Source organism: Solanum dulcamara, chromosome 9 (genome assembly GCF_947179165.1).
Source record: "Solanum dulcamara chromosome 9, daSolDulc1.2, whole genome shotgun sequence".
In the NCBI taxonomy this organism is placed as follows: domain Eukaryota; kingdom Viridiplantae; phylum Streptophyta; class Magnoliopsida; order Solanales; family Solanaceae; genus Solanum; species Solanum dulcamara.
The window spans coordinates 4,656,030-4,680,511 of record NC_077245.1 but is presented as its reverse complement, the minus strand read 5'-3'; the positions used below and the strand labels follow the sequence as shown (position 1 = coordinate 4,680,511).

The following is a 24,482-nucleotide window of genomic DNA, read 5'->3' as shown; positions in this document are numbered from 1 at the left end:
TGTATCAGGACACACAAACATATAGTAAGATATGTGATATTGCAAATTAGAGTGTATCTAAGTAATTAGCTCCTAAAGTAGTGAAATTTATGTAAGTTCTTCAATTTAAAATGAGTTTTACCACTGTCATCGATATATTTAACTTAATTTGACTTTTATCACATTGATAGATACAAGCAACTCTTTTTTAAAGAAATTTTTCTTAAAAGTTCTTACATTTTTACCGTCTTAGTGAATCTAATAATCCACAACGAGATGAAGGATGCTTACCACATGAGGAAGCTCCTACTGTCAAATATAAGCAACTTCCGGTAGAAAGTCCAAAAGGTTTTTCTAGTGATCTACTAATAAATTGTATATTTGTATATATTATGTTGGTTCGATCAATTTGTTTACCCACCTCAATTTTTTTTTAAAAAAAAATATATCATCCTCATTCAAAAAAGAACTTTAAAGAGATAGCGGCCTTTTCTGATACAATAATGTTCCAAATTTTTGAATAAGGACTTTCTTGATCGATCCATATATGCACTTCAATTTGGTCAAGTCAAATATGTGTCTCTCTTTTTACTAATTTCTAACCAAACATTCCAAACACTCCAAACACAAGTGGCCTAATTAATTCTCTTTCTAATTTCTAATGATCGAGCTATTTTAAGCAAATGTTATCTACATGTCGAATAAAATGGCCAGAGGAAGAATTTGTCTAATTACTTCATCAGAATTATTATTCATTGTTCTTTTCCTTCTTGTCAATTCTTCACTTATTAAGAATAACAAAGATCGTCCTTTTCGTTCTGTGGATAATACGACGACGTTGAATCATGAGTTGTAGCTTGAAGGTGAACAACTACCGATGGCTATGGAGGAAATCAATGAAAGCTACTCTGGTCGTGTCGCGATCCAACCCACCAGGCCATACGAGCACCCACTCTATGACCTAAATAGGAGAACCCTTAACCCCTTACATGAAAAAGCATTGCGGAATTTTTATCAAAATTTGAGTATTTAAGCTAGAAGTTTATACAAAATCTGCAGTAATCCACAATACAAAATAACACATAAAACCCCCATGGATACTAGTCTAAAACAAGCACAACATCTTCTAAGAGTGGTAACATAATAAATGAACAATCACACAGCTCCCACCATTAGAAAGGAAAAATAAAAGATGCTGGAGGATCAGTACAAATAAGAGACATAACTGACCCTGCAACCAGACCATTCCAAGTGGCATAGCAAAAGTAGTATCAGTACAAATAACATATACTGGTACACATTATCGATCGATCTGATACCCACCGCATAGTATATGAACAGAAAAATAAGAGAGATCATAATAATTAAACTTATAAGCTTGTCTACCCAACCAAATAAGTAAACTCCTTATTCTTACTCTTATAGTCTTCACCCCTCTACTGTCCAGAGTTTTACTACCCGCTCTAATTACAAAATTGAGACCTGTGGGTTATAGGCCTACCATACTACAGCTCACTTCACTTTAACAGTTACCACTCAATAACCTTAGCCACTCAATGGTTCCACCCTGCTTCCGCTGGTCTTGATTACATTGTCTCACAACATAGAGACTTAGCAATTCCATAACCACACCTCATGACTAACCCCAGTTTCTAGCTAACTACTACTACTACAACAATTACTCATGGAAACTTCAATGAGAACAACTCCCCATAAACAAGCAACCTCCACCTCTAAACCCATAAATATAGAATAATTCATATATCACATATGTCACACCGAAGCCTAACACAGTCCACCATCTTACCCACGAATAAGTTTATACAGGTTTACAATTCTTTATAACTAACATGTCTCAACTCAATGGTTCCTTTATAAGTTCTTTTTCCTTGGCTTATTTACAACTAACCTCACTATTACACAAAAATACAGATATCATCTGGTCCTCTGGACCATCCACACACACAAACTTGGCCCTCTTAGGGGACCCAACCCAATCATATATGTGTTTGAATGTGACACCCGATCCAAGAACGTGTCAAAATGTAACACCCGATCCAAATACGTGTCGGAATGTGAAACCACATCCATATATGCAATCAATCACAAACTATCAATAATAGACCATATTATATCACCAGAATGGAATCATTACAAACAAGCCAACAAGTGATCATTTTACATAAAGTCTAGCTTATTTCCCTATTTATATATACGTATGTGTATCATGAAGTAATTCAATAAGTACATGGAACACACCCGGGAAACACAACCATCACCCACACTACCAAACCCTAAGGTTTATCCCTAATTATCTACGTATTTTATATCTCAGTATATACTACTATGTCTATTACAAATTCACCCGTCTATATGCAATAATTTCACAATCAATAACTCCCCCAATCATTACACCACCTTCTTACCCAGGTCACTTCAAATTAAAAAACTAAGACAACCAAATTTCTGTATGTGACCCATGATCCATAGTTTAGTTATTCGATTTCTCATTAAATTTTCTTATATACTATAAAATGGGTATAGATTTAACTACTCAGATAAGAGAATCCTAGCCTACTTGAACATCGAGCATTTGTGGAGGGATAATGTTGTTGAAATCTTTGGTTCCCTATGTCCTAAGGTCAAAGCAGGACTGCATTCCACCGGTTGAAAGCCTTCCAAAGCTGAGATTCATTCCCCTCTTTTTCCTAAGTCAGGAGCAGCCTTTTGGAGGGCTTTTGCAGTAACCCACAATTCTAACCTATTCTTGGAAGAAATGGAGAAATAAAAAAATCGTGACTTAAGTTCTATACCACGTTCTCCTAGTCTGGTGGTCACATTCCCATTTTGACAACGCCGCTAAGGCGAGACCATCCCGCTCTGGTGGGATAGTGGGACCTACTTGAGTAAATTTTATTGTGATTTCTTCTACTCTAAATTAATGACGATTTGGATCATTACAATAGATATCAATTTCCCCTTTATTCGTTCCCGAATGATACATGAGAGAAGACACTAACCGGTTAAGTTACATTTGAAAAAACGACTACTGTCCATGATCTAGGGAAAATTCGTGTACTCTAAATTATTGTGCGAATGGAAATACTTTGAATACACTCCTAATTGTCTATTCTACTATAAGAATCTTGTCCATAATTTTAAATTAATTCTATGTGTGCATTCTAATGATAACATGCTAAGAATCAGTAGAATCAAAGGATCATAGGGTAGTTTTTCAACTCTTTTTGAAATACATTGCTTGCATTAGTAGATAAACGTAGCATGGACTCTCTCCTTAGTCCACAATATCTTCATGACGTCTTGGGCGTAAGGATAACAACGGATTTAACCCAAATTGGTCTTGAATATGGGGTTGGAAGTTGAAAGGTTTTTCTTGGCCTAACCCTTGATTATGCCCACTATTTGGAGTTTTTGAGCCAACTTCTTTTGTAAATAAGGGTGCTAGGACACTTAGGAATACTGATCTACAAAAAAATTGAAAACATAAATGATTTTGGGGTGGGGAGGCGCCATGAACGTGCCTGGTATTCTTCCTAGATGAATCCCGCTCTAGCAGCCTTCATCCCACTTTGGAGAGGCCACTTTGGTGGGATTTCACCAGGCTGTGGCCTCGTATTTGAGGTTCCTTCCTCTCTCTTTTCCTTCTAACCTTTGTTTTTACACTTATACTATGGAGTTCTAACTGAATTTTTATGAAACTTATAGATACAATACTATGGCTCACAACGACGATGCTAACCTCCCATTCGTCCGATTCCCCAATGCCGCCACCCGAGAGAGGTATCACGACTTTCGAAATAATAAATTCCTACCCGAGAGGGGCTTCTATATGTTGTGGGTGGCGGACAAGCTACCTACTTTTCATGCTAGGTTGGAGGAGTTCGGGTGGGGTCCCTTGACTGAATACTCTCCCTCCGCACGCACTAGTTGGGTGAGGGATGCCATCCTCCTATAGTACATTGGGATGATCTCTACCCCACCATCCGTATTCGAAGAGTGGACATCCCACTGAGTCCTCACTATATTAATATTGTACCAGAGGTTCCTGATGCCTCCAATGCTGACTACGAGGCCAAATTAAGGAAGATGGACTTAGAGTGGCTATGGGACACTGTAGTGGCCCAAAGCATCAAAACAAGGTATATATGCCCAGCACAGAAGGCATCTCTAACGCCGACTGGTCTGACAATGTTAAGAGGTGGCTACACCTGGTAGCCAGGAGGATTCTTCCTTCTAGCAACCGTACATAAGTGACTTTCCCCGAGCTCTAGTAGTGGCTTGCGTCATTCAGGGGATAGGCCTGAATGTAGGGGTCCAGATTATGTCAGAGTGGAAGATATTCTATCGGGGCAACAAGAAGTCATTCTTCCTACTGGGTCTGATTTCCACCATGTGCAAGATGATTGGGGTTACGCTTTTAGATTCTGACGAGGTACTCCCTATGGATCCTCTCTTTTACCCCTTACTTATCAGGCGAACCTCTTCCGAAGGATAAAATAAATAGAAGACAGGCAGGGCCGAGAGCAGCCGGGTAGAAGTAGCAGAGAACGAGGACGAGGATGCTTCTTCTCCCACTCAGTCGTAGCCACTATCAACCCTCACTTGGAGGAGGACCTAGCTGCATTTTAGAGGTGACTAGGAGGACGTTTTACCCAGACCCCTGATCTCGTGCCACCAGCCACTTATATGGAGGTGGAGATACTCTGTCGTCAATGCGGTGGGAGAGGAAGAAGAGCATAGAAAGGGACCGCCTCATGATGAGGATGTGAAAGACAATCAAGGTCATCTTCTCTTGCGTCGCTTCCCAGAAAGAGATTCACACCTAGGAGCCCAGGGACTTTCGTGAGTTCAACTTTCTAAATGAGGGCTGGGCAGGAAAGTACCCTCCCGAGAAGCTGGATTCAGATGATGACACTCTCTCTCCTTCCCGTTAGACTTGTTATTTGATTAGTTTGCCATGTAACAAATAATTTACCACTTTCCTTACTATTTTCCCTATTTTGTAAGCACCCAAATGTTGTTTAATTTCTTTACTTCATCAGCCGTATATAAAACTGCCTGCTTATGGCTTACTCTATCTTTATTGGGCACGAAATTGACCCTAAAGTTGGCCAATTATGCTTCGAAGTTCATTGCCAAAAGTAAGGGGAAATTAGGGACCTTAACTGGAGTTTCTGTCTCGCGAAATCCCGCTCTGGAGGAATATTCCCATTGGGGCGAAATTCGCCAAGATAAAACCTCAAGAATTTTTCTCCTGATGTATTTCCTGTCCCATATCCCGCCTTAGAATCCTCAGAGTTAAACTTAGCCCATTTGACTCCTTTTCACGAGAAAATTATCATGGACTATCCCAAAGTCTAACCCAGCACTACAAGTGGGAGATTACCGCTCCCATTACCTTAGTATAATAACTATTCAAATTACAAAGATTCGTTCATTACCTCCATTAGACCAATGACATCACGATAAATAAAGCACGGTTTAGGACAACTTGTAACCTTGAGTTCTTATCAACTCGCTCTCACAATTAAAATTGTTAACACAGATAACACCAATTAGCAACACCTTGATTCAGCCTAGTTATGAATATATTAAGGGAGTTTTTCATAACTACCTTTATGCTAATGCGTCACAATAGATCTTTTTCTCACATGGTTCCCAACTAGTCCCGACTGCCCTTAAACCAAAGTTTCTCTATAGTTTTAGTTTGTTATTTTTTCCTTACCATCTATACCAATGGTAAGTCCATGCACAATTTACAGGCCGCATTTTCTCACATGAGTATATCATTTACACATCAGAACTCATTTTATAATCACCTTGTGCCTTACAAAAGACTAAAGCACACAATCCAGTTATGATTCTCTTCTAATATCTATCTCACAGTATTACTAGCAGGTATGTATCACATAATTTCAACACATAGGAAGGGTACTTCACACATTAATTCAGGAATTACTATGCACAAAATCACAATTTCAGCTACATAACTCAAACTAGTTCAAACTATTAACTAAGTTCACTTCATGGACGACCATTAGTTGATCATCTATGTATTTACAAAGCCCCTAAGGCCAGATACCACTTGGAACCTTCTCGGTTCCAATTTTCTTTGCTTGCGTCCCTTCATCTATGTCAACGACATACAGTTACTTCGTTGATATACCAATTGGAATTTAGAGATATCGATTAGACCCAACCCATACCACAAGTAATAAAAGGCAGGAATAAGAAAGAAGAAATGTGATGACTTCCTAAAATGCTTCATAACTTCCTGAAGATTAGCTCTGAACATCAACACATCAATTCGAAGGAGTTTATTCTACATTTGCTCTTGTATTAGGAAACTGGTAACCTGGCTATGATATTAATTTGTCACACTCAACCCACAAGGACGTGCAGGCACCCACTCTATGACCTAAGTAGGAGAACCCTTAATCTCTTACATGAAAAAACATTGCAGAATTTTTATCAAAACTTGAGTATTTAAGCCAGAAGTTTATAGAAATCTGCAGTAATCCACTTGTATAAAATAACACATAAAACCCCTATGGATACTAGTCTAAAGCAGCCAAGCAGGTACAAGAGCTTCTAAGAGTGGTAACATAATAAATGAACAATTACACAGCTCCCATCATAAGGATAAGTAAGGAAAAATATAAGCTGCTGGAGGATCGTCTTCGTCTTCACCTAAGAGACATAATAGACCCTGCAATCAGACTATGCCAAGTGGCATAACAAGAGTAATATCAGTACATCATTGATCGATTTGGTACCCACCATATAGTATATGAACAGAAAAATAAGAAAGATCATAATAATTAAACTTATAAGACTGTCCACCCAACCAAATAAGTAAACTCCTTACTCTCACTCTTATAGTCTTCACTCTTTTACTGTCAAGAGTTTCACCACCCGCTCTAGTTACAAAATTGAGACTTGTGGGTTATAGGCCCACCATACTATTGCTCACTTCGTTGTAACAGTTACCACCCAACAACCTTAGCCACTCAATGGTTCCACCTCGCTTTTGCTGGTCTTGATTCCATTGTCTCACAATATAAGAACATAGAAATTTCATAACCACACCTCATGACTAACTCCAGTTTCTAGCTAACAATTACTACTACCATAATTACTCGTGGAAACTTCAATGAGAACAACTCCCCGTCAACAAGCAGCATCCACCTCTAAACCCATAAATATAAAATAATTCATATGTCACATTGAGGCCTAACACGGTCCACAATCTTACCCACGAATAAGTCTATACAGTTTCACAGTTCTTTATAACTAACATACCTTAACTCAAGGGTTCATTTATAAGTCTTTTTTTCCTGGCTCATTTACAACTAAACTCACTGTTACACAAAAATATATATATTATCAGGTTCTCTCATGGGACCATCCACACACACATACATGGCCCTCTTAGGGGACCCAACCCAGTCATATATATGTCAAAACGTGACACCCGATTCAAGAACGTGTCAAACTATGATAACTAATTTAAATACGTATCGAAATATAACACCCGATCCAATTATATGTCAGAATGTGACACTAGTTCGTTTATACAATCAATCAAAAACTATCAACAATAGACCACATTATATCACTAGAATGGGTTCATTACAAAAAAGCCAGCAAGTGATCATTTTACATAAAGTTTAGCATGTTTCCTTATTCATATACATGTATGCATATCATGAAGTAATTCAACAAGTATATTGAACACACCCGGGAAACACAACCATCACCCATACTACCAAACCCTAAGGTTTATCCCCAATTATCTACAAATTTTATATCTCTGTACATACTATTATATCTATTATAAATTCACCTGTCTATATGCAATAATTTCACAATCAATAACTCCCCCAATCATTATGCCACCTTTTTACCCAGGTCACTTCAAATTAAACAACTAAGACAATCAAATTTCTGCCCATGACCCATAGCTTAGTTATACGATTTCTCATTTAATTCCCTTATATACTACAAAATGGGTATAGATTTAACTACTTAGATAAAAAAAGCCTAGGCTACCTGGGCGCCGAGCAACTGTGGAGGGATAATGTTGTTGAAGCCTTTTGTTTCTGATGTCTTACGTGCAAGCAAGACTGAATTCCAGCGGTTGAAAGCCTTCCAAAGCTGATATTTCTTCTCCTCTTCTTTCCAATTCAGGAGAAGCCTTTTGGAGGGCTTTTGTAGTAATCATTGCTTCTGACCTATCCTTGGAAGAAGTGGGAGAAATAAGAAAATAGCGACTTAAGTTCAATCCCACGTTCTCCTGCTCTGACGGCCATATTCCCGCTCTAGCAGCGCCGCTAAAGCGAGACCATCCCGCTCTGGAGGGATAATGGGACCCAGTTGAGTAAGTTTTTTTGTGATTTCTTCTACTCTAAATTAACGACGATTTAGGTCGTTACAGGTCCAAGTCCTGGTATAGGCCACTAGCTAGTAGTAATTCACCCTATGTAATCATTATAAAATTAAGTCTTAAGCCTAATTCATACCCGAAAAGCTAGCTCAAAAGAATGAGGATTGTTCAAACCTTATAAAGAGTCCACCCATCTTATTAACAACCAATGTGAGACTTTTGTCATTCTTTAACAAATCTAGCTAAGGGTGGAGCAATTTGACTACTGCACCACAATTCATGTTAGCGCTCCCATGTTGATTCTTTCATTTATTTTTTTACTACATAGTCTTATCAATTCATTTGTTATTAGAAATTCGTTGAATCTTCCTATTATATGTCTATTGCCCCTCACCAGTTAAAAAAGAGAAATGCTTCTCATCTATCAGACTAGTTTTTTTAAATCAAACTTTTCTGGACATTGGTTAATCTATATAATTTTAGTGATGTTAGAGCTAATCGATTCACACAAGGCACTACATTTTGGAGTGATACCAATAATATATTGTCACGTGTTTAAATAAGGTGGCACACAAGTCAAACTAATTAAAGATCAATAAAAGGTTTCTATGTTTCCAAAATGACATATCTTACAATTTAATACAATTAGGGAACTTATCCATGCCTCGTAGTTATAAAAGGAGGTAAAATTTCAATAATTTTATCAAATATAATATAAGATAGAAACATATATTAATTTATAGAGAAAAATGTTTGGTTAATAGTTTGTTGATTTCAATAAAGTCATAAGTTACTATTTACGACAATCATAAATTCATATAATATAAAGAAAAATCATAGAGCTAACATAAAAAAAATGCAACATCAGAAAAATATTTTTCCTTAAATTCCTCTCTTTAAAAACTTGTAACATACAAATAATTAGGAAAGAAATATAATTATTTTACAAGTTTTTAGAATAAGATATAAATAGTGATGACGCCTAATGAACTCCCTGAATCAAATGTTAAATTATTGTAATACCACCAACTTGAAACACCCAATTTAGTATATCTTCTATATTTTATATTATATTATATTAAAAACAGACATCTTTTCACATTGAAGGGATGTGGCTTTCCGAAGGGTTGTAATTTTTTTATGAGTTGTGACCTTTTTGAAGGATGATGACTTTAATTTTCTGAAAGGTTGTGACTTTGTTGATAAGGCACAATAAGCGCATGTTTATACTACCTTTGTTGACTATAAATAAATGGGTTTCCTCACATTCTTAAACTACAAATTTTCTAAGTTCTTTGTTCTTCTTCTTTCTAAAACACACAATTAAGTATATCTTCTATATTTTATATTATATTATATTTATTTATTTATTTATTTTTATTTATATTATATTAAAAGCAAATAACTTTTCACATTGAAGGGTTGTGATGTTTCCGAAGGTTGTGACTTTTCCAAAGAGTTGTAACTTTTTGATGAGTCATGACTTTTTCTATCCTTTGTTGGATATAAATAGATGAGTTTTCTCACATTTTTAAACTATGAATGTTTTAAGTTTTCTATTCTTCTTTTTCTTCTTCTTAAAACACTCAATTTAGTATATTTTTTATATTTTATATTTATTTATTTGTATTATTTTATATTAAAAGTAGACAACTTTTTACATTAAAAGGTTGTGACTTTTCTGTTCATACTACCCTTTATTTTCTCTATAGAGGGTTCCCTCACATTTTCTAAGTTTTCTATATTTTTTATTTTATATTATAATTATTTGTTTATATTATATTATATTAAAACCAAACACCTTTTAACGATGAGGGTTGTGACTTTTTAAAAAAGTTGTGATTTTTTCAATGAGTTGTGACCTTTTGAAAAGGTTGTGACTTTTCTAACAAGACACAATAAACATTTGGTTATACTACCATTTGTTGGTTATAAATGGAGGATTTGCTCACATTTTTAAAGTACAATTTTTTTAATTTTAGTGGAATTTGAACACTCTATAACTTGAATGTTAAATTACTATAATACCGCCAACTAAAAACACCCAATTTTGTATATCTTCTATACTTTGTATTTATTTATTTATCTTTATATTATATTAAAAGCAAAAACTCGAACATGCAACAATAACTAAGCAATGAATTATAAGGGAGGGAGGAAAGGTATATTTAAGAGGTTTAATTAAGAGATTTTAAGAGTGACTTTTTTTTATTTTTACATAGCACATTTAATTTTAAAATAAGAAAAAGATTTAAAAAAAAAGAAAAAAAATATAAATGTAAGAGGCCATAGAAAGTATCACCTTATCTATATCTAGCCTTATATTATAGATAGATATTAATATTTTCGAATACTAATTTCACAACATTCAATATGCTCACGGTTAGTAATTAATCATAAGAAAGTTTATATCCATTATTCATAGGAGCTTATACTTTATTATTTTATTTATGTAGTGATCTGTGCCCGTCGTTATGGTTAAGCCAATGGGGAAGAAAATCAGGCCAGAAAACTTTTGAGTAATAACTTGAAAATATTGAGCCTAGGCCAAACTTGGACGAAATTTGAGTCATGTAAGGTCTAGGGTAATCCGAAAATGGATGGGGGATTGAATGATTAGTTTGATTGTTTAAGTCGATAGCCAAGACGATACGGAGCTTGTACGACTTTACGGAATCGTATTCGAATGAGTAAAACTTTCGAAATTGAACTTGATGTGAAGTATAGATGTAAGAACATCACAGGATGAGGGTGTGTTGCAAAATGGGAAGCTTGGGACTCAAACATGAACTTTTTGTCTTCGTGAATCCCGCCAGAGTAGGATTATTCCCTCCAGGGCGGGGCCGTTGTAGCAAGATGGTCCCGTTGTGGCGGGAAAATCGGGAATTAAAATGGAAAAAAGTCTCAAAACTCTTTTTAATCATCCCACTTCATTCTTGAGAGACCAGAAGCGACCTAGGGCGAGTTCTTGTAGTTTTCCACCATATTTTGTGCTAAAGGTAAGTTAATCACTTCCTTAACTTGTGTTTTGATTGTTAGTACCTAAAATTCATGAGGAATAACTTCGGGGAGGGTTCTTGACTTGAATTTAATAGTGGGGAATAACCCTAGTTGGGCATTAGTATCGTGGTTTTGGCTAATTGTTGAAATTTTGTTATAATTAAGATAAAGTAGGTCATTTTATTTATCTTTTGCATATGTGTGACTGTTTTAAAACCAAGAACAAGCCGAGAGATTTTAGAAAAGGAAAGCTCCAGCAGTTTAGAGTTTCTAAAAGCTTTGTTTCGAGGTAGGTGGTGGTTTGTCTTCCCGTACGTGTCATATGTGCTTGTTTGCTCCTTCATTTGTATGCATATATGTATATGAATAGGGAAAGATAAAATAAACCATGTGAAATGACTGTTATTTTCAATGGCATACAATAAACCTGTTCTTGGTATTTATGACTATTGAAACTAATCACTATACTTGTGATTGTGCTGTGTTTGCTTGGATTGGGTGTCATGTTTCGATAAATAACTGGATCTGGTGTCACGTTCTGACACGTATTTGGATCAGGTGTCACGTTTTGATAAATAACTAGGTCTGGTGTCACGTTCTGACACGTATTTGGATCAGGTGTCACGTTCTGACATAATTTTGGGTCGGGTGTCACGTTTCGACACACTAGTGGGTAAAATATAGGTTCAATGAGAGAACCATTCTTGAATGTGTATTGAATTTGAGATTATTAACCTGTGTATATCTATATGTACTGTTTATGAGGTGATAAGTGGTAAGTTATTATATACATGTGTTTACTATGTTGTAGTTACTTGTTTATATCTCACCAACTGTGATAACCGCGTGATCCTACCAATACACCATTATTTTGTGTATTAATATTGCACTTGCTCTTTCTTAATTGAGTACAGGGCATCTTCAGACGTCTATTGAGAGACCTCAGTTAGGAGACCATTGAATACTGAATTAAAGGGTGAGCCAGCTCTTTCATGCTACCGTGAATTCTCCTAAGTGTTTGTCCTTCCTTCAGGACTTAGACCTTTAGACTCTTGTTTCTTTATGTTTGATATCGGGATTGCATCCCCATCCTTAGACTTGTTGGTAGAAGTTTTGGTACGATGACTTTTAGGTTATAGGTGTTGAATTTCCGCATTAATATTTCTGTTTTTGTTACTTACTGGAACTCAGCTTTTAAAAACTGCCCCTTAAACCTGTTTTCACATCTATAACTGTTGTTTCTTGTCATTATTGTTTAGTTAGGTTGTAATAATGGTTCTCCTATTGGAGGATTAGGATGGATGCCAATCACGGTAAGTTATGATCGTGACAATTTATGATCGTTTACTTAAATTTGTGGCTTAATAATATTGTTATTATTTTTTAAAATAATGTACTATATAATTTGATGTTCACGTGCAACATACGTGCATCAAAATTAATATATATATAAAATAAAGAAGAGAAAAAAACATCATATAATTTTTTGGGAAACAAATCGAAAGACAGAGAAGGAATCTTGGGAAGACATAAATAGTATAGTAATGATGAGGAAAGAGAAAATTGAAGTGTAATTATTTTTCTGAATATTTTTAAAGCACATTTTTTTTGGGAAAAGAAAACATAAAACAAAAAGGCAAAAGGAAGAATCTTGGAAAGATATAAATTAGGATATTTGAAAATTGAACCGTAATCAATAAGTCAATAGCAAAATTGATTTATTGACTTATATATATTGAGTTATTGAATTAATGGTTGATAAATAAATTAAAATTTTGTACTTAATGATTTATTGATGTGGAGCGGATTACTCAAATTCTTTATTGGATTAGCCATTAACTTGTTAAAGAATTATAATTTTTTACCCATTGATATATAAAGTACATATTATTAATCCTAAAGCCTCATTTAATATTATGCTGCTCCTTGTATGACTTGATACATATTTGTAAGTTGAAATTTTTACTAGTCTACTAATTAGCTACTCTTGATTATAACGTACGAGTCTTCACATCTTGTTTATAACAATGTACATTTGAAATATATTTTAGTCGTGAAATATTAAGTTGTTGTACAGAAAAATATTTGTCAAATATATGTTTATGTTCATGCACCCTCATTTTTTAGGTTTTCATGTATTTCTCATTGTGATTTACAACTACAAAATTACTAGCTTAAGTAGAGCTAGAAAAAATATTTTATTTGGTCGGAGATCAATTATTGTTGAATGAAGGTGAAAAAAGAAAGCATGAAATGATTGAGCCAATACATTGCCTGTTAACCGTCTTATAATTATCAATTCGATACCAACCCCTCGATATCTTTTTGATTGACTAGTGGATTAATATATTTAAAATCTGATATCCAATAAATCAAATCGTTAAACATAATTATGTGCTTTATTCGTTCGATAAATAGCCCTAATATAGATAATGTAAAAATAATTAGGAAAGAGAAAATTTAAGTATATCTATTTTTTCTAAATATTTTTAAATCATAAAATAACAAAAATATTCAAAAATTTGAGAAAAAAGACAAATGGAGATTCTGGTCAAAGAAGCATACCACATCATCTTTCTCATTTTCAGCAATTTGAGAAAAAAAAATATGAAAATTTTGACCAAAAAAGCATAATTTATTATACAGTAAATTCGATGACTAACGTGAACGAATCAGAATCAAATAAATTAAAGTTTAAGATAAGACACTTAAATTGAATACAAATAAATGAAAATTTTGACCAAAAAAACATGACACTTCACACAGTAAGCTTGATAATCACATGAACGAAACACACAAATTATAATCCAAAATAAGACATTTAAATTGCATACAACCAAACAACATCAATATATCTAGTGAAATATCATAAATGGGGTCTGGAGAGGATTGGATGTACGCAGAGGTTATTACTACATCATGGAGATAGAGAGACTGATTTCGAAAGACACTCGGCTCAAAAATCATAGTCTCAAGTAGCAAAGAAAAAAAAATATATATAGCATAAATGCACAAAAAACGAATAACAAGAATTATAACGATAGCAAAATAATATGATAATCAAAGGCAATAACAAGAACAATAATGATAGCGATGCAAATTTTACAGAATAAGAACAATAGCAAGAACAATAATGATAACAAAATAATATGATAAAGTGATAATCAAAGGCACTAACAATACAACTATAAGACACACTTAAACTTACGACTATTCTAAACCGGCACACATCCGAACACCATTCTATCCTTAGTAACCTTGTAGCTTAATTGATTGCATACAACCAAAAGAGTAATAAATTTACCACTCTCCTCTTTTGATCTTTGCTTCTCTTTCTCAAAAAATTAAAAAACCTTTTGTACAGCAATTGGCTATAGAAAAGTGGCCAATTTTGGGCTTTCAGTAAGTAGAGTGCCGCCATATCATCATCTTCTCCGTCACCCGACCCGTACACTTTTCAGTATATAGAAATTGAACTCTTCCCTTTATTTACAAGTAACCCATTTAATTTGTTTGCCATTATTTGTTGTACAGAAATGGGGAGCTCAAATGCAGCTGGAGTAACGGCCATCGGCTCTGATGAAGGCGGCGCCTCCACCACCCATGATACTGACATTGACATGGCTGATATTAAAGCTGAGCCTCTTGACTCTTCACCGCCTCCTTCATCCCCTTTTCAAGAAGGTGAAAAAGTTCTCGCCTTTCATTGCCAACAGCTCTATGAAGCTAAGGTACAACATTCCCTTACCCCTTGTTTCCTTGAGCCATTTTTGCATTTCGCTTGTATGTTTTTCAATTATTTGACTACTAATTTTAATAAGAAATTTGATTTTATTGGGAAATCTTAGTGGTTGAGGATTTGATTTCCACCTTGTAATCCCCTCCACCATTTCAAGGGATTGTAGACTTCCTTCCTAGTGATGTTAGGTCTACCTCGTTCCCTTTTAACATCTCACTAACCATGGGTTTATATCTATGGACGGATGACCTGACCGTCTCTCATTTTATCCTCAACGTGTGCTACTTGAACCTTTTCGTGAATGTGATCATTTATAATCTTGTATAGCCTTTATGGCCGCACATCCATCGGTGTATCCACATTTTTGCAACACTCATTTTGTGGATGTGTTGGACCTTTAAGGAATCAACATTAAAGTTGTTGTTTTTATAACTTTTCTATAGAACTTACCTTTCACTTTGATATGCAACCACTCAATTTTAATTCACTATCATTCCATTCTCTTGGAAAGGAACTATTGATATTTTAAAATTGATGAATCTAGTTTTGAATCGATCTGCTACAGGCACAACCACCTTGCCATCTTCATTGAGAGTCATTTACATCATAAATCAATTTTGATTTTTTCTATGACCACTGGAGTCTGGACTCATCCTAGAAGAAATTGCCCAATATAAATATGTCATACAACAGTTAAGATCAAATGACCATAAATGATGTTGCCGTGAAGAGAAATTTGGTGATTAGAAAAATAATCTTCTGAAGTAGACACTTGTTTTATTTCTAGAATAAGTCGTTGATCATGTGGATTGAGAAGGGGTTTGTTTCATGAACCATGCTGCTAGTATCAAAATCTAACTTCTCCAGATGATTTTTGTTTTCTTCGTGTAAAATTTTTAGTCTATAATTCTGTCTTATCAGTTATAAGTTCTAATGTTAGTTAATCTTATGGTTAATGCCATTTTTATCCATGAATTTTATACTCATCTACTGCATTTTAATTTATTTATTTATTCTGGGTGAGAAGGTTCAAAAAGCTGCGTACCAAATAAGGGAGTGGAGATATTGTGTTCATTATCTTGTAAGTATCAGTTCTCCCAGCTCTGTGATATTTTCAAAGCTCCATTTTTAACAGTAAAAATTGTTGTCATCCATCTTCTGTTTAGTTGGTAGAGAGTACTTCCTCATGGATATGAATACGTTGCATGGGAGCCTAAAAAGGTAATTGTTTAGATATGTGCTATAACCAATGCTTCTTTTTCCTTTTTCAGGGTTGGAACAAAAGGTGAGTACATCATTCAAGTTTTTCCTCAAGCAGAAGTTTAATTCTAAATAAAATTCTTGCTGGTGGCAATTTTTCAAATTGAGGTGCATTTGATTATTCGATAAGTTCTCATATAGTTCTTTAAAGTCTATTGGGGTAGTCTCTAGCCTTTCCCTCACACTAGTTCACCTTTCATTCAACTGACTCAGGTTCCTTCTTTATAAACTGTTGACTTGATTCTGATGTTTCCCTCCTTTCTTAAAATTCTGAAATCAGATGTTTTTTCGATGCTTCTAGCCTGTATTCGTGGTCAATGCTTTCTGATTCTTGGTCTAGTATTGGTGACTGCAAGTAGTGATTTGGTTTATACTAAGTCGATTGTAGATTGGTTTATTACTTTCTATGCATTTCATCAAGGAAGGGCATTTATCTTTTTGATTTCTCTTTCACTTTTTAACAGCTGGGATGAATGGGTGGGCATAGATCGATTAATGAAACACACAGAAGAGAATGTTCAGAAGCAGCAGGAGCTTAGGAAAAAACAGGATACAGATAAGAATGGGAAGGCTGCACGTGGATCACAAATGAAAACAAAAGGCTCTACAGGTTAGATCACTAGTACTCTACTGAATTAACAATAGGGTGGTTCCCTTCTTGTCCTCTCCGTGGAAGGATCCCCTCTGTTGGTCTACCCCCTCCTCTTCTCTTTTAGTGGTGGACGGGCTCGGTTTACTTCTATTTTTCTGCAATTAGAAGAGTCCAACTGTTGGCTTTCAAAGAATACTAGTTTCTATAGATGACAAAAGTATTCTTTTCATGCTCCAGGTGTTAATTCATGCGTTTTCTATTTACTTAAAAATGTACTTGATTTCATCCAGTTATTATTTGATTACAGGGGGAAGAGGCAGAAAGCGAAAGACTGATACTCCGCAGAAGGTACATTTCTGGTCTTTTTTACCTTTTCTGTGCTGAGGATCAGATGCTTATTTTCTTTCTGCATCTCTATTCAGGCTTCTGTTGCAATAATGAAGCTAGAGTCCTTATTTTAATCACACATTTTTCTGTGGAAATATGTTCATTTGTGTTTTCTATTTTCTTAATACTTAATGATCAACATAGAAGTTATACTGTTACATGTTTTGTATCTGATGAAAAATAATGGAAGTTGCACTTACATATTGAAAAGATGGTGCTTCTGATGTTCTAGCCACGGTTAATGCCGTTTGGGAGCAGCGTACTTGGATGAACTGCCACTTTAGGACCCAGTAAGTGAATACTCTAAAAGAATTCCAACATTAAGGTTATTCGGTGACTGGTTCCAATTGGCAATGGCTGTTCTCATTGGATGGTGATCTATGTTAAAAATGTGAATGCAATTAAAATTAAATATAGAAAAACATAGTTTTATTATTGACTTCAAATGCGTAAGCAATTCAGAGAGTTGGGTAGCTAATGATAAACAGTTCATGTTATAGAAGCTGATTAGTAACTTCATGTTTTTACAAATTCTCAAAGGTCATCTTTAAGTGTAGGGATTGAATAATCTCTTGAAGGAAGTCCTCGCTTTTCTTGATCCCCACCATTTTCATGCTATCTTAGTTTCTTTGGCCAATGACACTTGGTGGGATACTGTTGGTTCACAAGTAATTTTTGCTCCATTTTTTTGAATGCAAGAGTTTGTTTAGCTTTGGTTTCCTTTATCCCCTTAGGTCTCTTTGTGTGTTTTCTTGATCAATTTATATGTTACTTGTTAGATTATAATCTAGCTGTTTGTCAGGACAAGGATGGCCCTCCTCCAGAAAAGCTTGTCAATATCCAGATACCGCCACAATTAAAGAAACAGCTGATTGATGACTGTGAATTTGTCAACCACTTGGGCAAGGTAAAATATTGATAGGATATCTAGTACGCCATGTTGCTTAATAACTTTTTATGAAAAAATCTTCATATTCTCAAACCTGCCCTCTTTTGTTATTGTACTTGTATTAGTTTTGTGTAGACTAGGAGTTCATTTTTTCCTTCTTTATTTTAAGTTAGAACATTAAACATTTGTGGTTTACTCTACGAACTGCTGTCTATTTAACTCATATCTCATTTCTTTTGTCTTGTGCTTTGATTCAATTCATAATGTTAGATTAAGTTGTACACTGCTTTCTTAATTTTACTTAATTGCTTGATGAGAAAATGAATTTAGAATCACTGTTCAGGTAAGAAAGAGGAAATTCTGATTTGATTACACTTTGCTTTCTTAATCTTTCTTTTTCTTCATGCAAAACATCTGATATCTTTCAATAAATGGTAAAGTAATTCTTCTCCAATGATTGAAGCTAATCTGATGATCCCTTCCCTCTCTCCGACAATACAAACTAATAGACTTGTTCTGCTTTATTATTTCAAACTTGACATGTACACCCTTTGTTTATTACTCTACTTTCACATTTGAAACTAATATTTCAAGCATCTCCCTATTTTTAAGTCTGAAATGACTTATCAAACATTTTAGTCGAAAGGTGTATTGTTATCACTTATCAAAGCAGGTCATTTCTTGTGGAATGAAAGCAGCAGATGGTCATTAACAAACTTTTTCAACTTCGTTGTGATTCAACCGTCATGCTGTAGATAAAAGATCAATTGTCCATGAAAAAGAGAGTAACAATGTCTTTGATATGACACTATTGCTAGCATTTATTTCAATCACCACCTTTATGTAGTTGCTAATTGGGGTTAAATGAGATAGTTGACTTGTAATTGGAGTTATCAGAAGAGTTTTTGTAGGTCTAAAGCATAAATTTGAGCACTTCATCTAGCTTTATACTGAGATAGATATTTAGCTTAGTTGGCATGACCTGGAGAAGGAGAAATATCCTATTTGATCCTTCTCAGAACTCTCATTCTGGTGAGAAGGATGTCATATTCTGAAAATAAAAGTTTTTATTACTGAATACTAAAGGAAGATGTTTTTGACCTACTTGAATGTCATATACACTGTGCTAGTGTGCTTTCTTTTCTGTTCAAATTTGTGGATCTGGTGTGTCTCGTTTTCTCCGTCTTTTATTGAGAGTTGAGGGGATAATTGACGTCTCTCTATCCTTTTAATTTGATTGAGTTGAGGGGACAATATTTGTGCAGCTCGTCAGACTCCCTCGTTCTCCAAATGTAGATGAAATACTGGAGAAATATCATGACTATCGGCTGAAAAAGGATGGAGTGTAAGTTCTCTATCATCTATGTCCAGTTGACTGTTTCTCTAATTAATAATTGATAGGTTACTATGTTATTTCCTTTCCTTTTTTAAAATTCTACCTTTTTAGAATCTCTGTCCTGTTTATAATTAGAGAATTTGAACTTGATTGTATCAATTTTATGGTCTAGAAAATGATTTCCTTGAACTTGATTGTATCAATAAAAAATGCTTTCATTGTTGCAAAGAATCTTCTAAGTCGATCTGTGAGTTGGATTGCAAATTTTCTGTGTCTTATCTCTAGTGGATTTGTTTTGACAACTAACTCTTAGGAATATCTATTTGATTTTGATGTCCACCTTGCCTTATCTGCTTCATTTCTTTCTTTTATCTTATGAAGATGCAAGAATCTGCTGAATTTTCTTCTTAGCTTTTTAAATTTATTGATCTATTGAGTAGCATTGATTCCATTCATCAAGTATTATAAGTTTAATGACGAGTAAATTAAATTTTACCTTAATTGATTATGGTGAATGAAGGATATCTGATTCTGTTGGAGAGATTCTTAGTGGTTTGCAATGCTACTTCAACAAAGCACTGCCTGCTATGCTCCTTTACAAAAACGAGCGGGAACAGTTCCAAGAATCGATCAAAGAAGATGTCTCACCTTCCTCTGTGTATGGAGCTGAGCATTTATTACGGCTCTTTGGTATGTTTATTTCAATCAAATTTTCAAGCAGTTGATGTTGCATGTCTTATATGTTACTGTTTATGTTTCGTATTATATGTTTGAAACTTAGCTACCTATACTTGCTGACTTCAAAGTCCTCATTTCTGGGTGTGTAATGAGCTAAAATTTTCATCCAGTTTCTGACTTCGAGGAGAACCTTTTATTTTCACCTAATCCCTTTTTGGACAAGTTACAGGGTGTAACCACAAATATTTGTAGATTATTTATTTGGCTACACGGAGCCATAGGTGGTCAAAACTAAATCCCGTGTCAAGATGTAAAATAATTTCTTTATACTTTTGCATCAGAATTCAATGTTGCAGAGGTACAGAGTAGTAAGCAGCCTTAGTATATTATACGTTAAGTGAGTGATACAGATGCTTGTGAATGGTTTTGCCGAGTTTCAACGTCACTTCATGATTGTGAAGTTGAATTTAGTTTAAACTTGACTTTCACATCCAGCATCGATATATACCTTTAACAGCCACTTCATTTGTTGTGTGCAGTTAAGTTGCCGGAGATTCTGTTCTATGCAAGTATTGAAGATGAGACATTAACAGAGTTGAAGCAGAAGTTGCAAGATTTTCTCAGGTTTAGATATCTTATGTTTCTGACATGGTGACACAGATTTTCTTATTTTGATTTTAGGCCCTTAGTTTTTGCTTTCCTTGAGCCGTGTGTCTATCGCAAACAACCTCTCTATCTGCCAAGGTAGGGGTAAGGTCTGGTATACTCTACTCCTCTCCAGACCCGATTTGTGGGATTATACTAGGTTTGTTGTTGTTGATTTTAGGCCCTTAGGAATACTTGAAGAGAATATGAGAAGTGTGTATGTCTAGGTAAAATAATGTGCATGGAAAAGAATATATAATGGCAACCCTAAACCTAGACTAGGTACTTAATTCTTGTCAGACAGACTTATAAAGGGAAAGAAAAGAAAAGAAAAGAGTACATCTAGAGCCCGTTTGGATTGACTTTAAGTTGGTCAAAACCAACTTAAAGCCCCTTTTCAGCTTTTGGACGTGTTTGCCTAATGCTAACTTTAAGCCAGAAAGTTCTTAAATTCAGTCAAAAATGAAAAGTTAGGATTTCTAACTTTTTTTTTCTAAGTGCTTAAAGTCATTTTCTTTGACCATGGAGATTACTTTTATATCCCTTATATTTTAACTAAATTCCCAAACTACCCTTTTTATTCTTTTAACCCTAAAATTCACATAATTTTCCTCATTTAAGCACTTTTATCCAAACACTCAACTGCTTATTTATAAAAATAACTTTCAGCACTTTAAAGTTCTAAAAGCACTTCATACATAAAAGTTACTTTTTTTAAGCCCATCCAAACGGGCTCCTAATAACTCGGAAACTACTGTGATAATTCCTATATTTCCCAAGAAAGTAATTGAATGAGAAAAATTTAAAACTACTATAATAAATTTTTTTGCCCCCTTTTCTGTCTCGTACTAGTCTCTTCGGGTTGAAAAATTAAACTGTGTCCTTATTTTTGGCTTTCTGTAATTAATTGCAAGTCCATGTAACTTTCTCGATGCTTCTTTCCTCCCTTCTGCTTTATGCATTCATTGGTAAGGCATTCCAATTTTGTCTTGAACAGAACCACTAACATAAGAGATCTTCATATTCACGGAGTTTCGAAAAGAAAGTTGATTTTAATCAAAACAAATGGCAAAGGACATTTGAATTGTCATTCTTAGCAGAGTTGTCATATCCATGTTCGATCTCTTTGCTATGAATTTCTTCCTAATTAAAATCACCTCTTCATGATAAGAAGGTAGAGGCTTATCAATTAAAATCACCTCTTCAATACCGATTTCCTCATCTTCAAGGCCATCATCGGCAAGACATCAACATGAGAGGATCAATCATCATTTTTAGAACTCCCATTAAATAATTCATGATATCATTGATTCATAGTATTGATCATCTTGCACGTCCTCTGAAATATTCAAATTCAGCTTCACCGGAGATTATTTAAGATCTTGTTATTTTGGATTGAGGAATTAGTGTGATCAATGGGAAATTTGTGGGTCGTTTTCGATTTCATGCACACAATCATAATTCCGACTTTGATACTGCTACAACAAATACTGGTCATAGTTGAGCAGAAGACATCATCCCGTTTCATCTTTGGCCAATGGTGAGCAGGATGATACCCTTGGCAGTGCATCATATTTTGTTCTTGTTCCTACCATTCAATGTCCCCCTTCTAATTTCTAGGCTTCAGTTATATCCTTCTCGTCCTCTAGGGATCTCAAAGTAATTGAAGTTCTATCAACTCTAACTAATCAAGAAATTCCTTAGCAGGTAGATGCACATTTTAAATTATTTTTTTGATAACCAAGGTCCGGACCAGATTGTGTGCACCTCTACTAATTCCACAGGATACATGCTACCTCTCACTAGCAACAGGTATTAGGTAACTCTATCCACCAAGGCTTAGACAAATGAGAAGAAATCATCTAGTGTTTTTGTCTTGGATATGAACCTGAGACCTCAAAGTATGTAGATGCCCATTAAAAGAAGGAAGGATCGCGTTTAGCTAGAATTCCCCGGGGTAACTTTGTTCTCGACATTGACTTTCTATATCGAATGTGGATTACCACGATTAGTAGGTAATTTTGTGAGTTAATCTCATTACTCCATAGCCAATTGTACAAGTCCAATTCTTTCGTATTCTAAGAACTGTTATTTTGGAACCGTGTGCTGATAATGGATGTTTGGTGGTCGTTTTTAATGTAGTTATTACATTCCAGGGAATAATCTAACTTATCTTCCTTACAGATTCCTGCAGAAGAACCAAAGTGCATTTTTCCTGTCGACATACCATTCTGGAGACGATTCTGGTGTGGCTGTCATGAAACAGGAAAACTGAGTTGGAACCTTTCTCCTTCAGTCCTTCTAGTGTATATTCTTCTGTATCACACCTAGTAATGTATATTCTCTGGTCTCCAGTGCACAACTTTATGTTGTATTACTAGGCCTGTAACTAGTTATTTTTGCTAATTATTGTCTGTTGAAGTGGCTATGCCGATATGTTCTGGCTCTTGAAAACAGTTACCTAAGTACCCAAACTAAACTTTTATTATGTTAGATATGAGAAAAAAAATTGTCCTGCTATTGGAATTAGGAGGCGTCGAGTGACGACAATATTTGAGATTTCTACCTCTTTTTCTTGTACCTAGGTTTTAAAATCAATTTTGAGTATGCACATCTAAACACATTAGTTTATTTTCGATGTGTCAGTGCGAACACTCAAACTTACAAAATGATTAGACACTTTCAAAATTTATGTGTCACATCAGCATCATGAAACATAGTGAGACGAGTTTGAGTGTTTAGTTGTCAGTTGAGGTGTTTAGATATGTAATTTCAAAATTTGAGTACGCACTTATTAGCGGAGAGTAAGTTTGACTATCAGTTTGTGTATTATGTAACGGCTTCATCACTTAAACCAATTAGTTCTTAAGATGAGAATAATTGTTGTTTTAAAAATAATTAATAAGAATAATTATTTGACGCCGGTTATAACAAGCCATCGAGCCATTGATGTAGTCCTTCAGCAAATGATAGGATAGAATATATATCCTTCTCTATTACTCTTTAATTAATGTCTAGTTGGTTATTAACTCTATAAATATTACCATCCCTAGGTTGTGGCATAGGTGATACATATCCACTATGTTAATCAAAAATCTCGAATTCAAGGTTTCGTGTTAAAATTGTTTTTAGTAATAAACTCTACATTATGGGACAAATATAGAGTAGTTGAGTCCTAAAACAGATAACATCAGGAAAAGTTCAAAAAAAGCTCCATAAGTACTCATCGTTCTTTAATATTTATTAAATTTAACTATGCCGGCCATACGTGGTAAAATTGGACCACTTCTTAAATGACGATGTCATGGATAAGTATATGTATGAATATCTTAAAACATTTGATAAGATTGTTAGCATGGGATATCCAATCGTTTCCCGCATATCAAAATATATTTACTAAATTCAATAGAGATGGATTCAGTGCCTCTTTAATTTCAGAATTTTAAATACTCCCTCTATTTCATATCAATTGAATTTTTGAGGGATTTTTTTTTGTTCAAAATAATTGAATTATTCAAAGTTCAAGATGGATATTTGAAACTTTTTCTATATTTGTCTTTGCATTTATTG

The 24,482-nt window shown here is 34.7% G+C and overlaps 1 protein-coding gene across 3 annotated transcripts; it reads left to right on the top strand.

Annotated features, from left to right (window-relative positions):
* Positions 1 to 14,686: 14,686 nt before the first annotated feature.
* On the top strand, positions 14,687 to 23,430 carry LOC129903452 (protein MRG2-like). 3 transcript variants are annotated; one of them, XM_055979011.1, is made up of 11 exons: positions 14,687 to 14,788; positions 14,921 to 15,117; positions 16,153 to 16,206; positions 16,397 to 16,410; positions 16,850 to 16,995; positions 17,285 to 17,325; positions 18,167 to 18,271; positions 19,519 to 19,598; positions 20,110 to 20,279; positions 20,807 to 20,891; positions 23,097 to 23,430. In XM_055979011.1, the coding sequence occupies exons 2-11, from the start codon at positions 14,923 to 14,925 to the stop codon at positions 23,185 to 23,187; spliced, it is 981 nt and encodes a 326-aa protein (XP_055834986.1). In that variant the 5' UTR covers positions 14,687 to 14,788; positions 14,921 to 14,922; the 3' UTR covers positions 23,188 to 23,430. The 3 variants fall into 3 exon arrangements, with proteins under 3 accessions (XP_055834986.1, XP_055834985.1, XP_055834987.1); XM_055979010.1 differs by having other exon boundaries at positions 14,697 to 14,834; XM_055979012.1 differs by having other exon boundaries at positions 14,697 to 15,117.
* Positions 23,431 to 24,482: the final 1,052 nt, after the last annotated feature.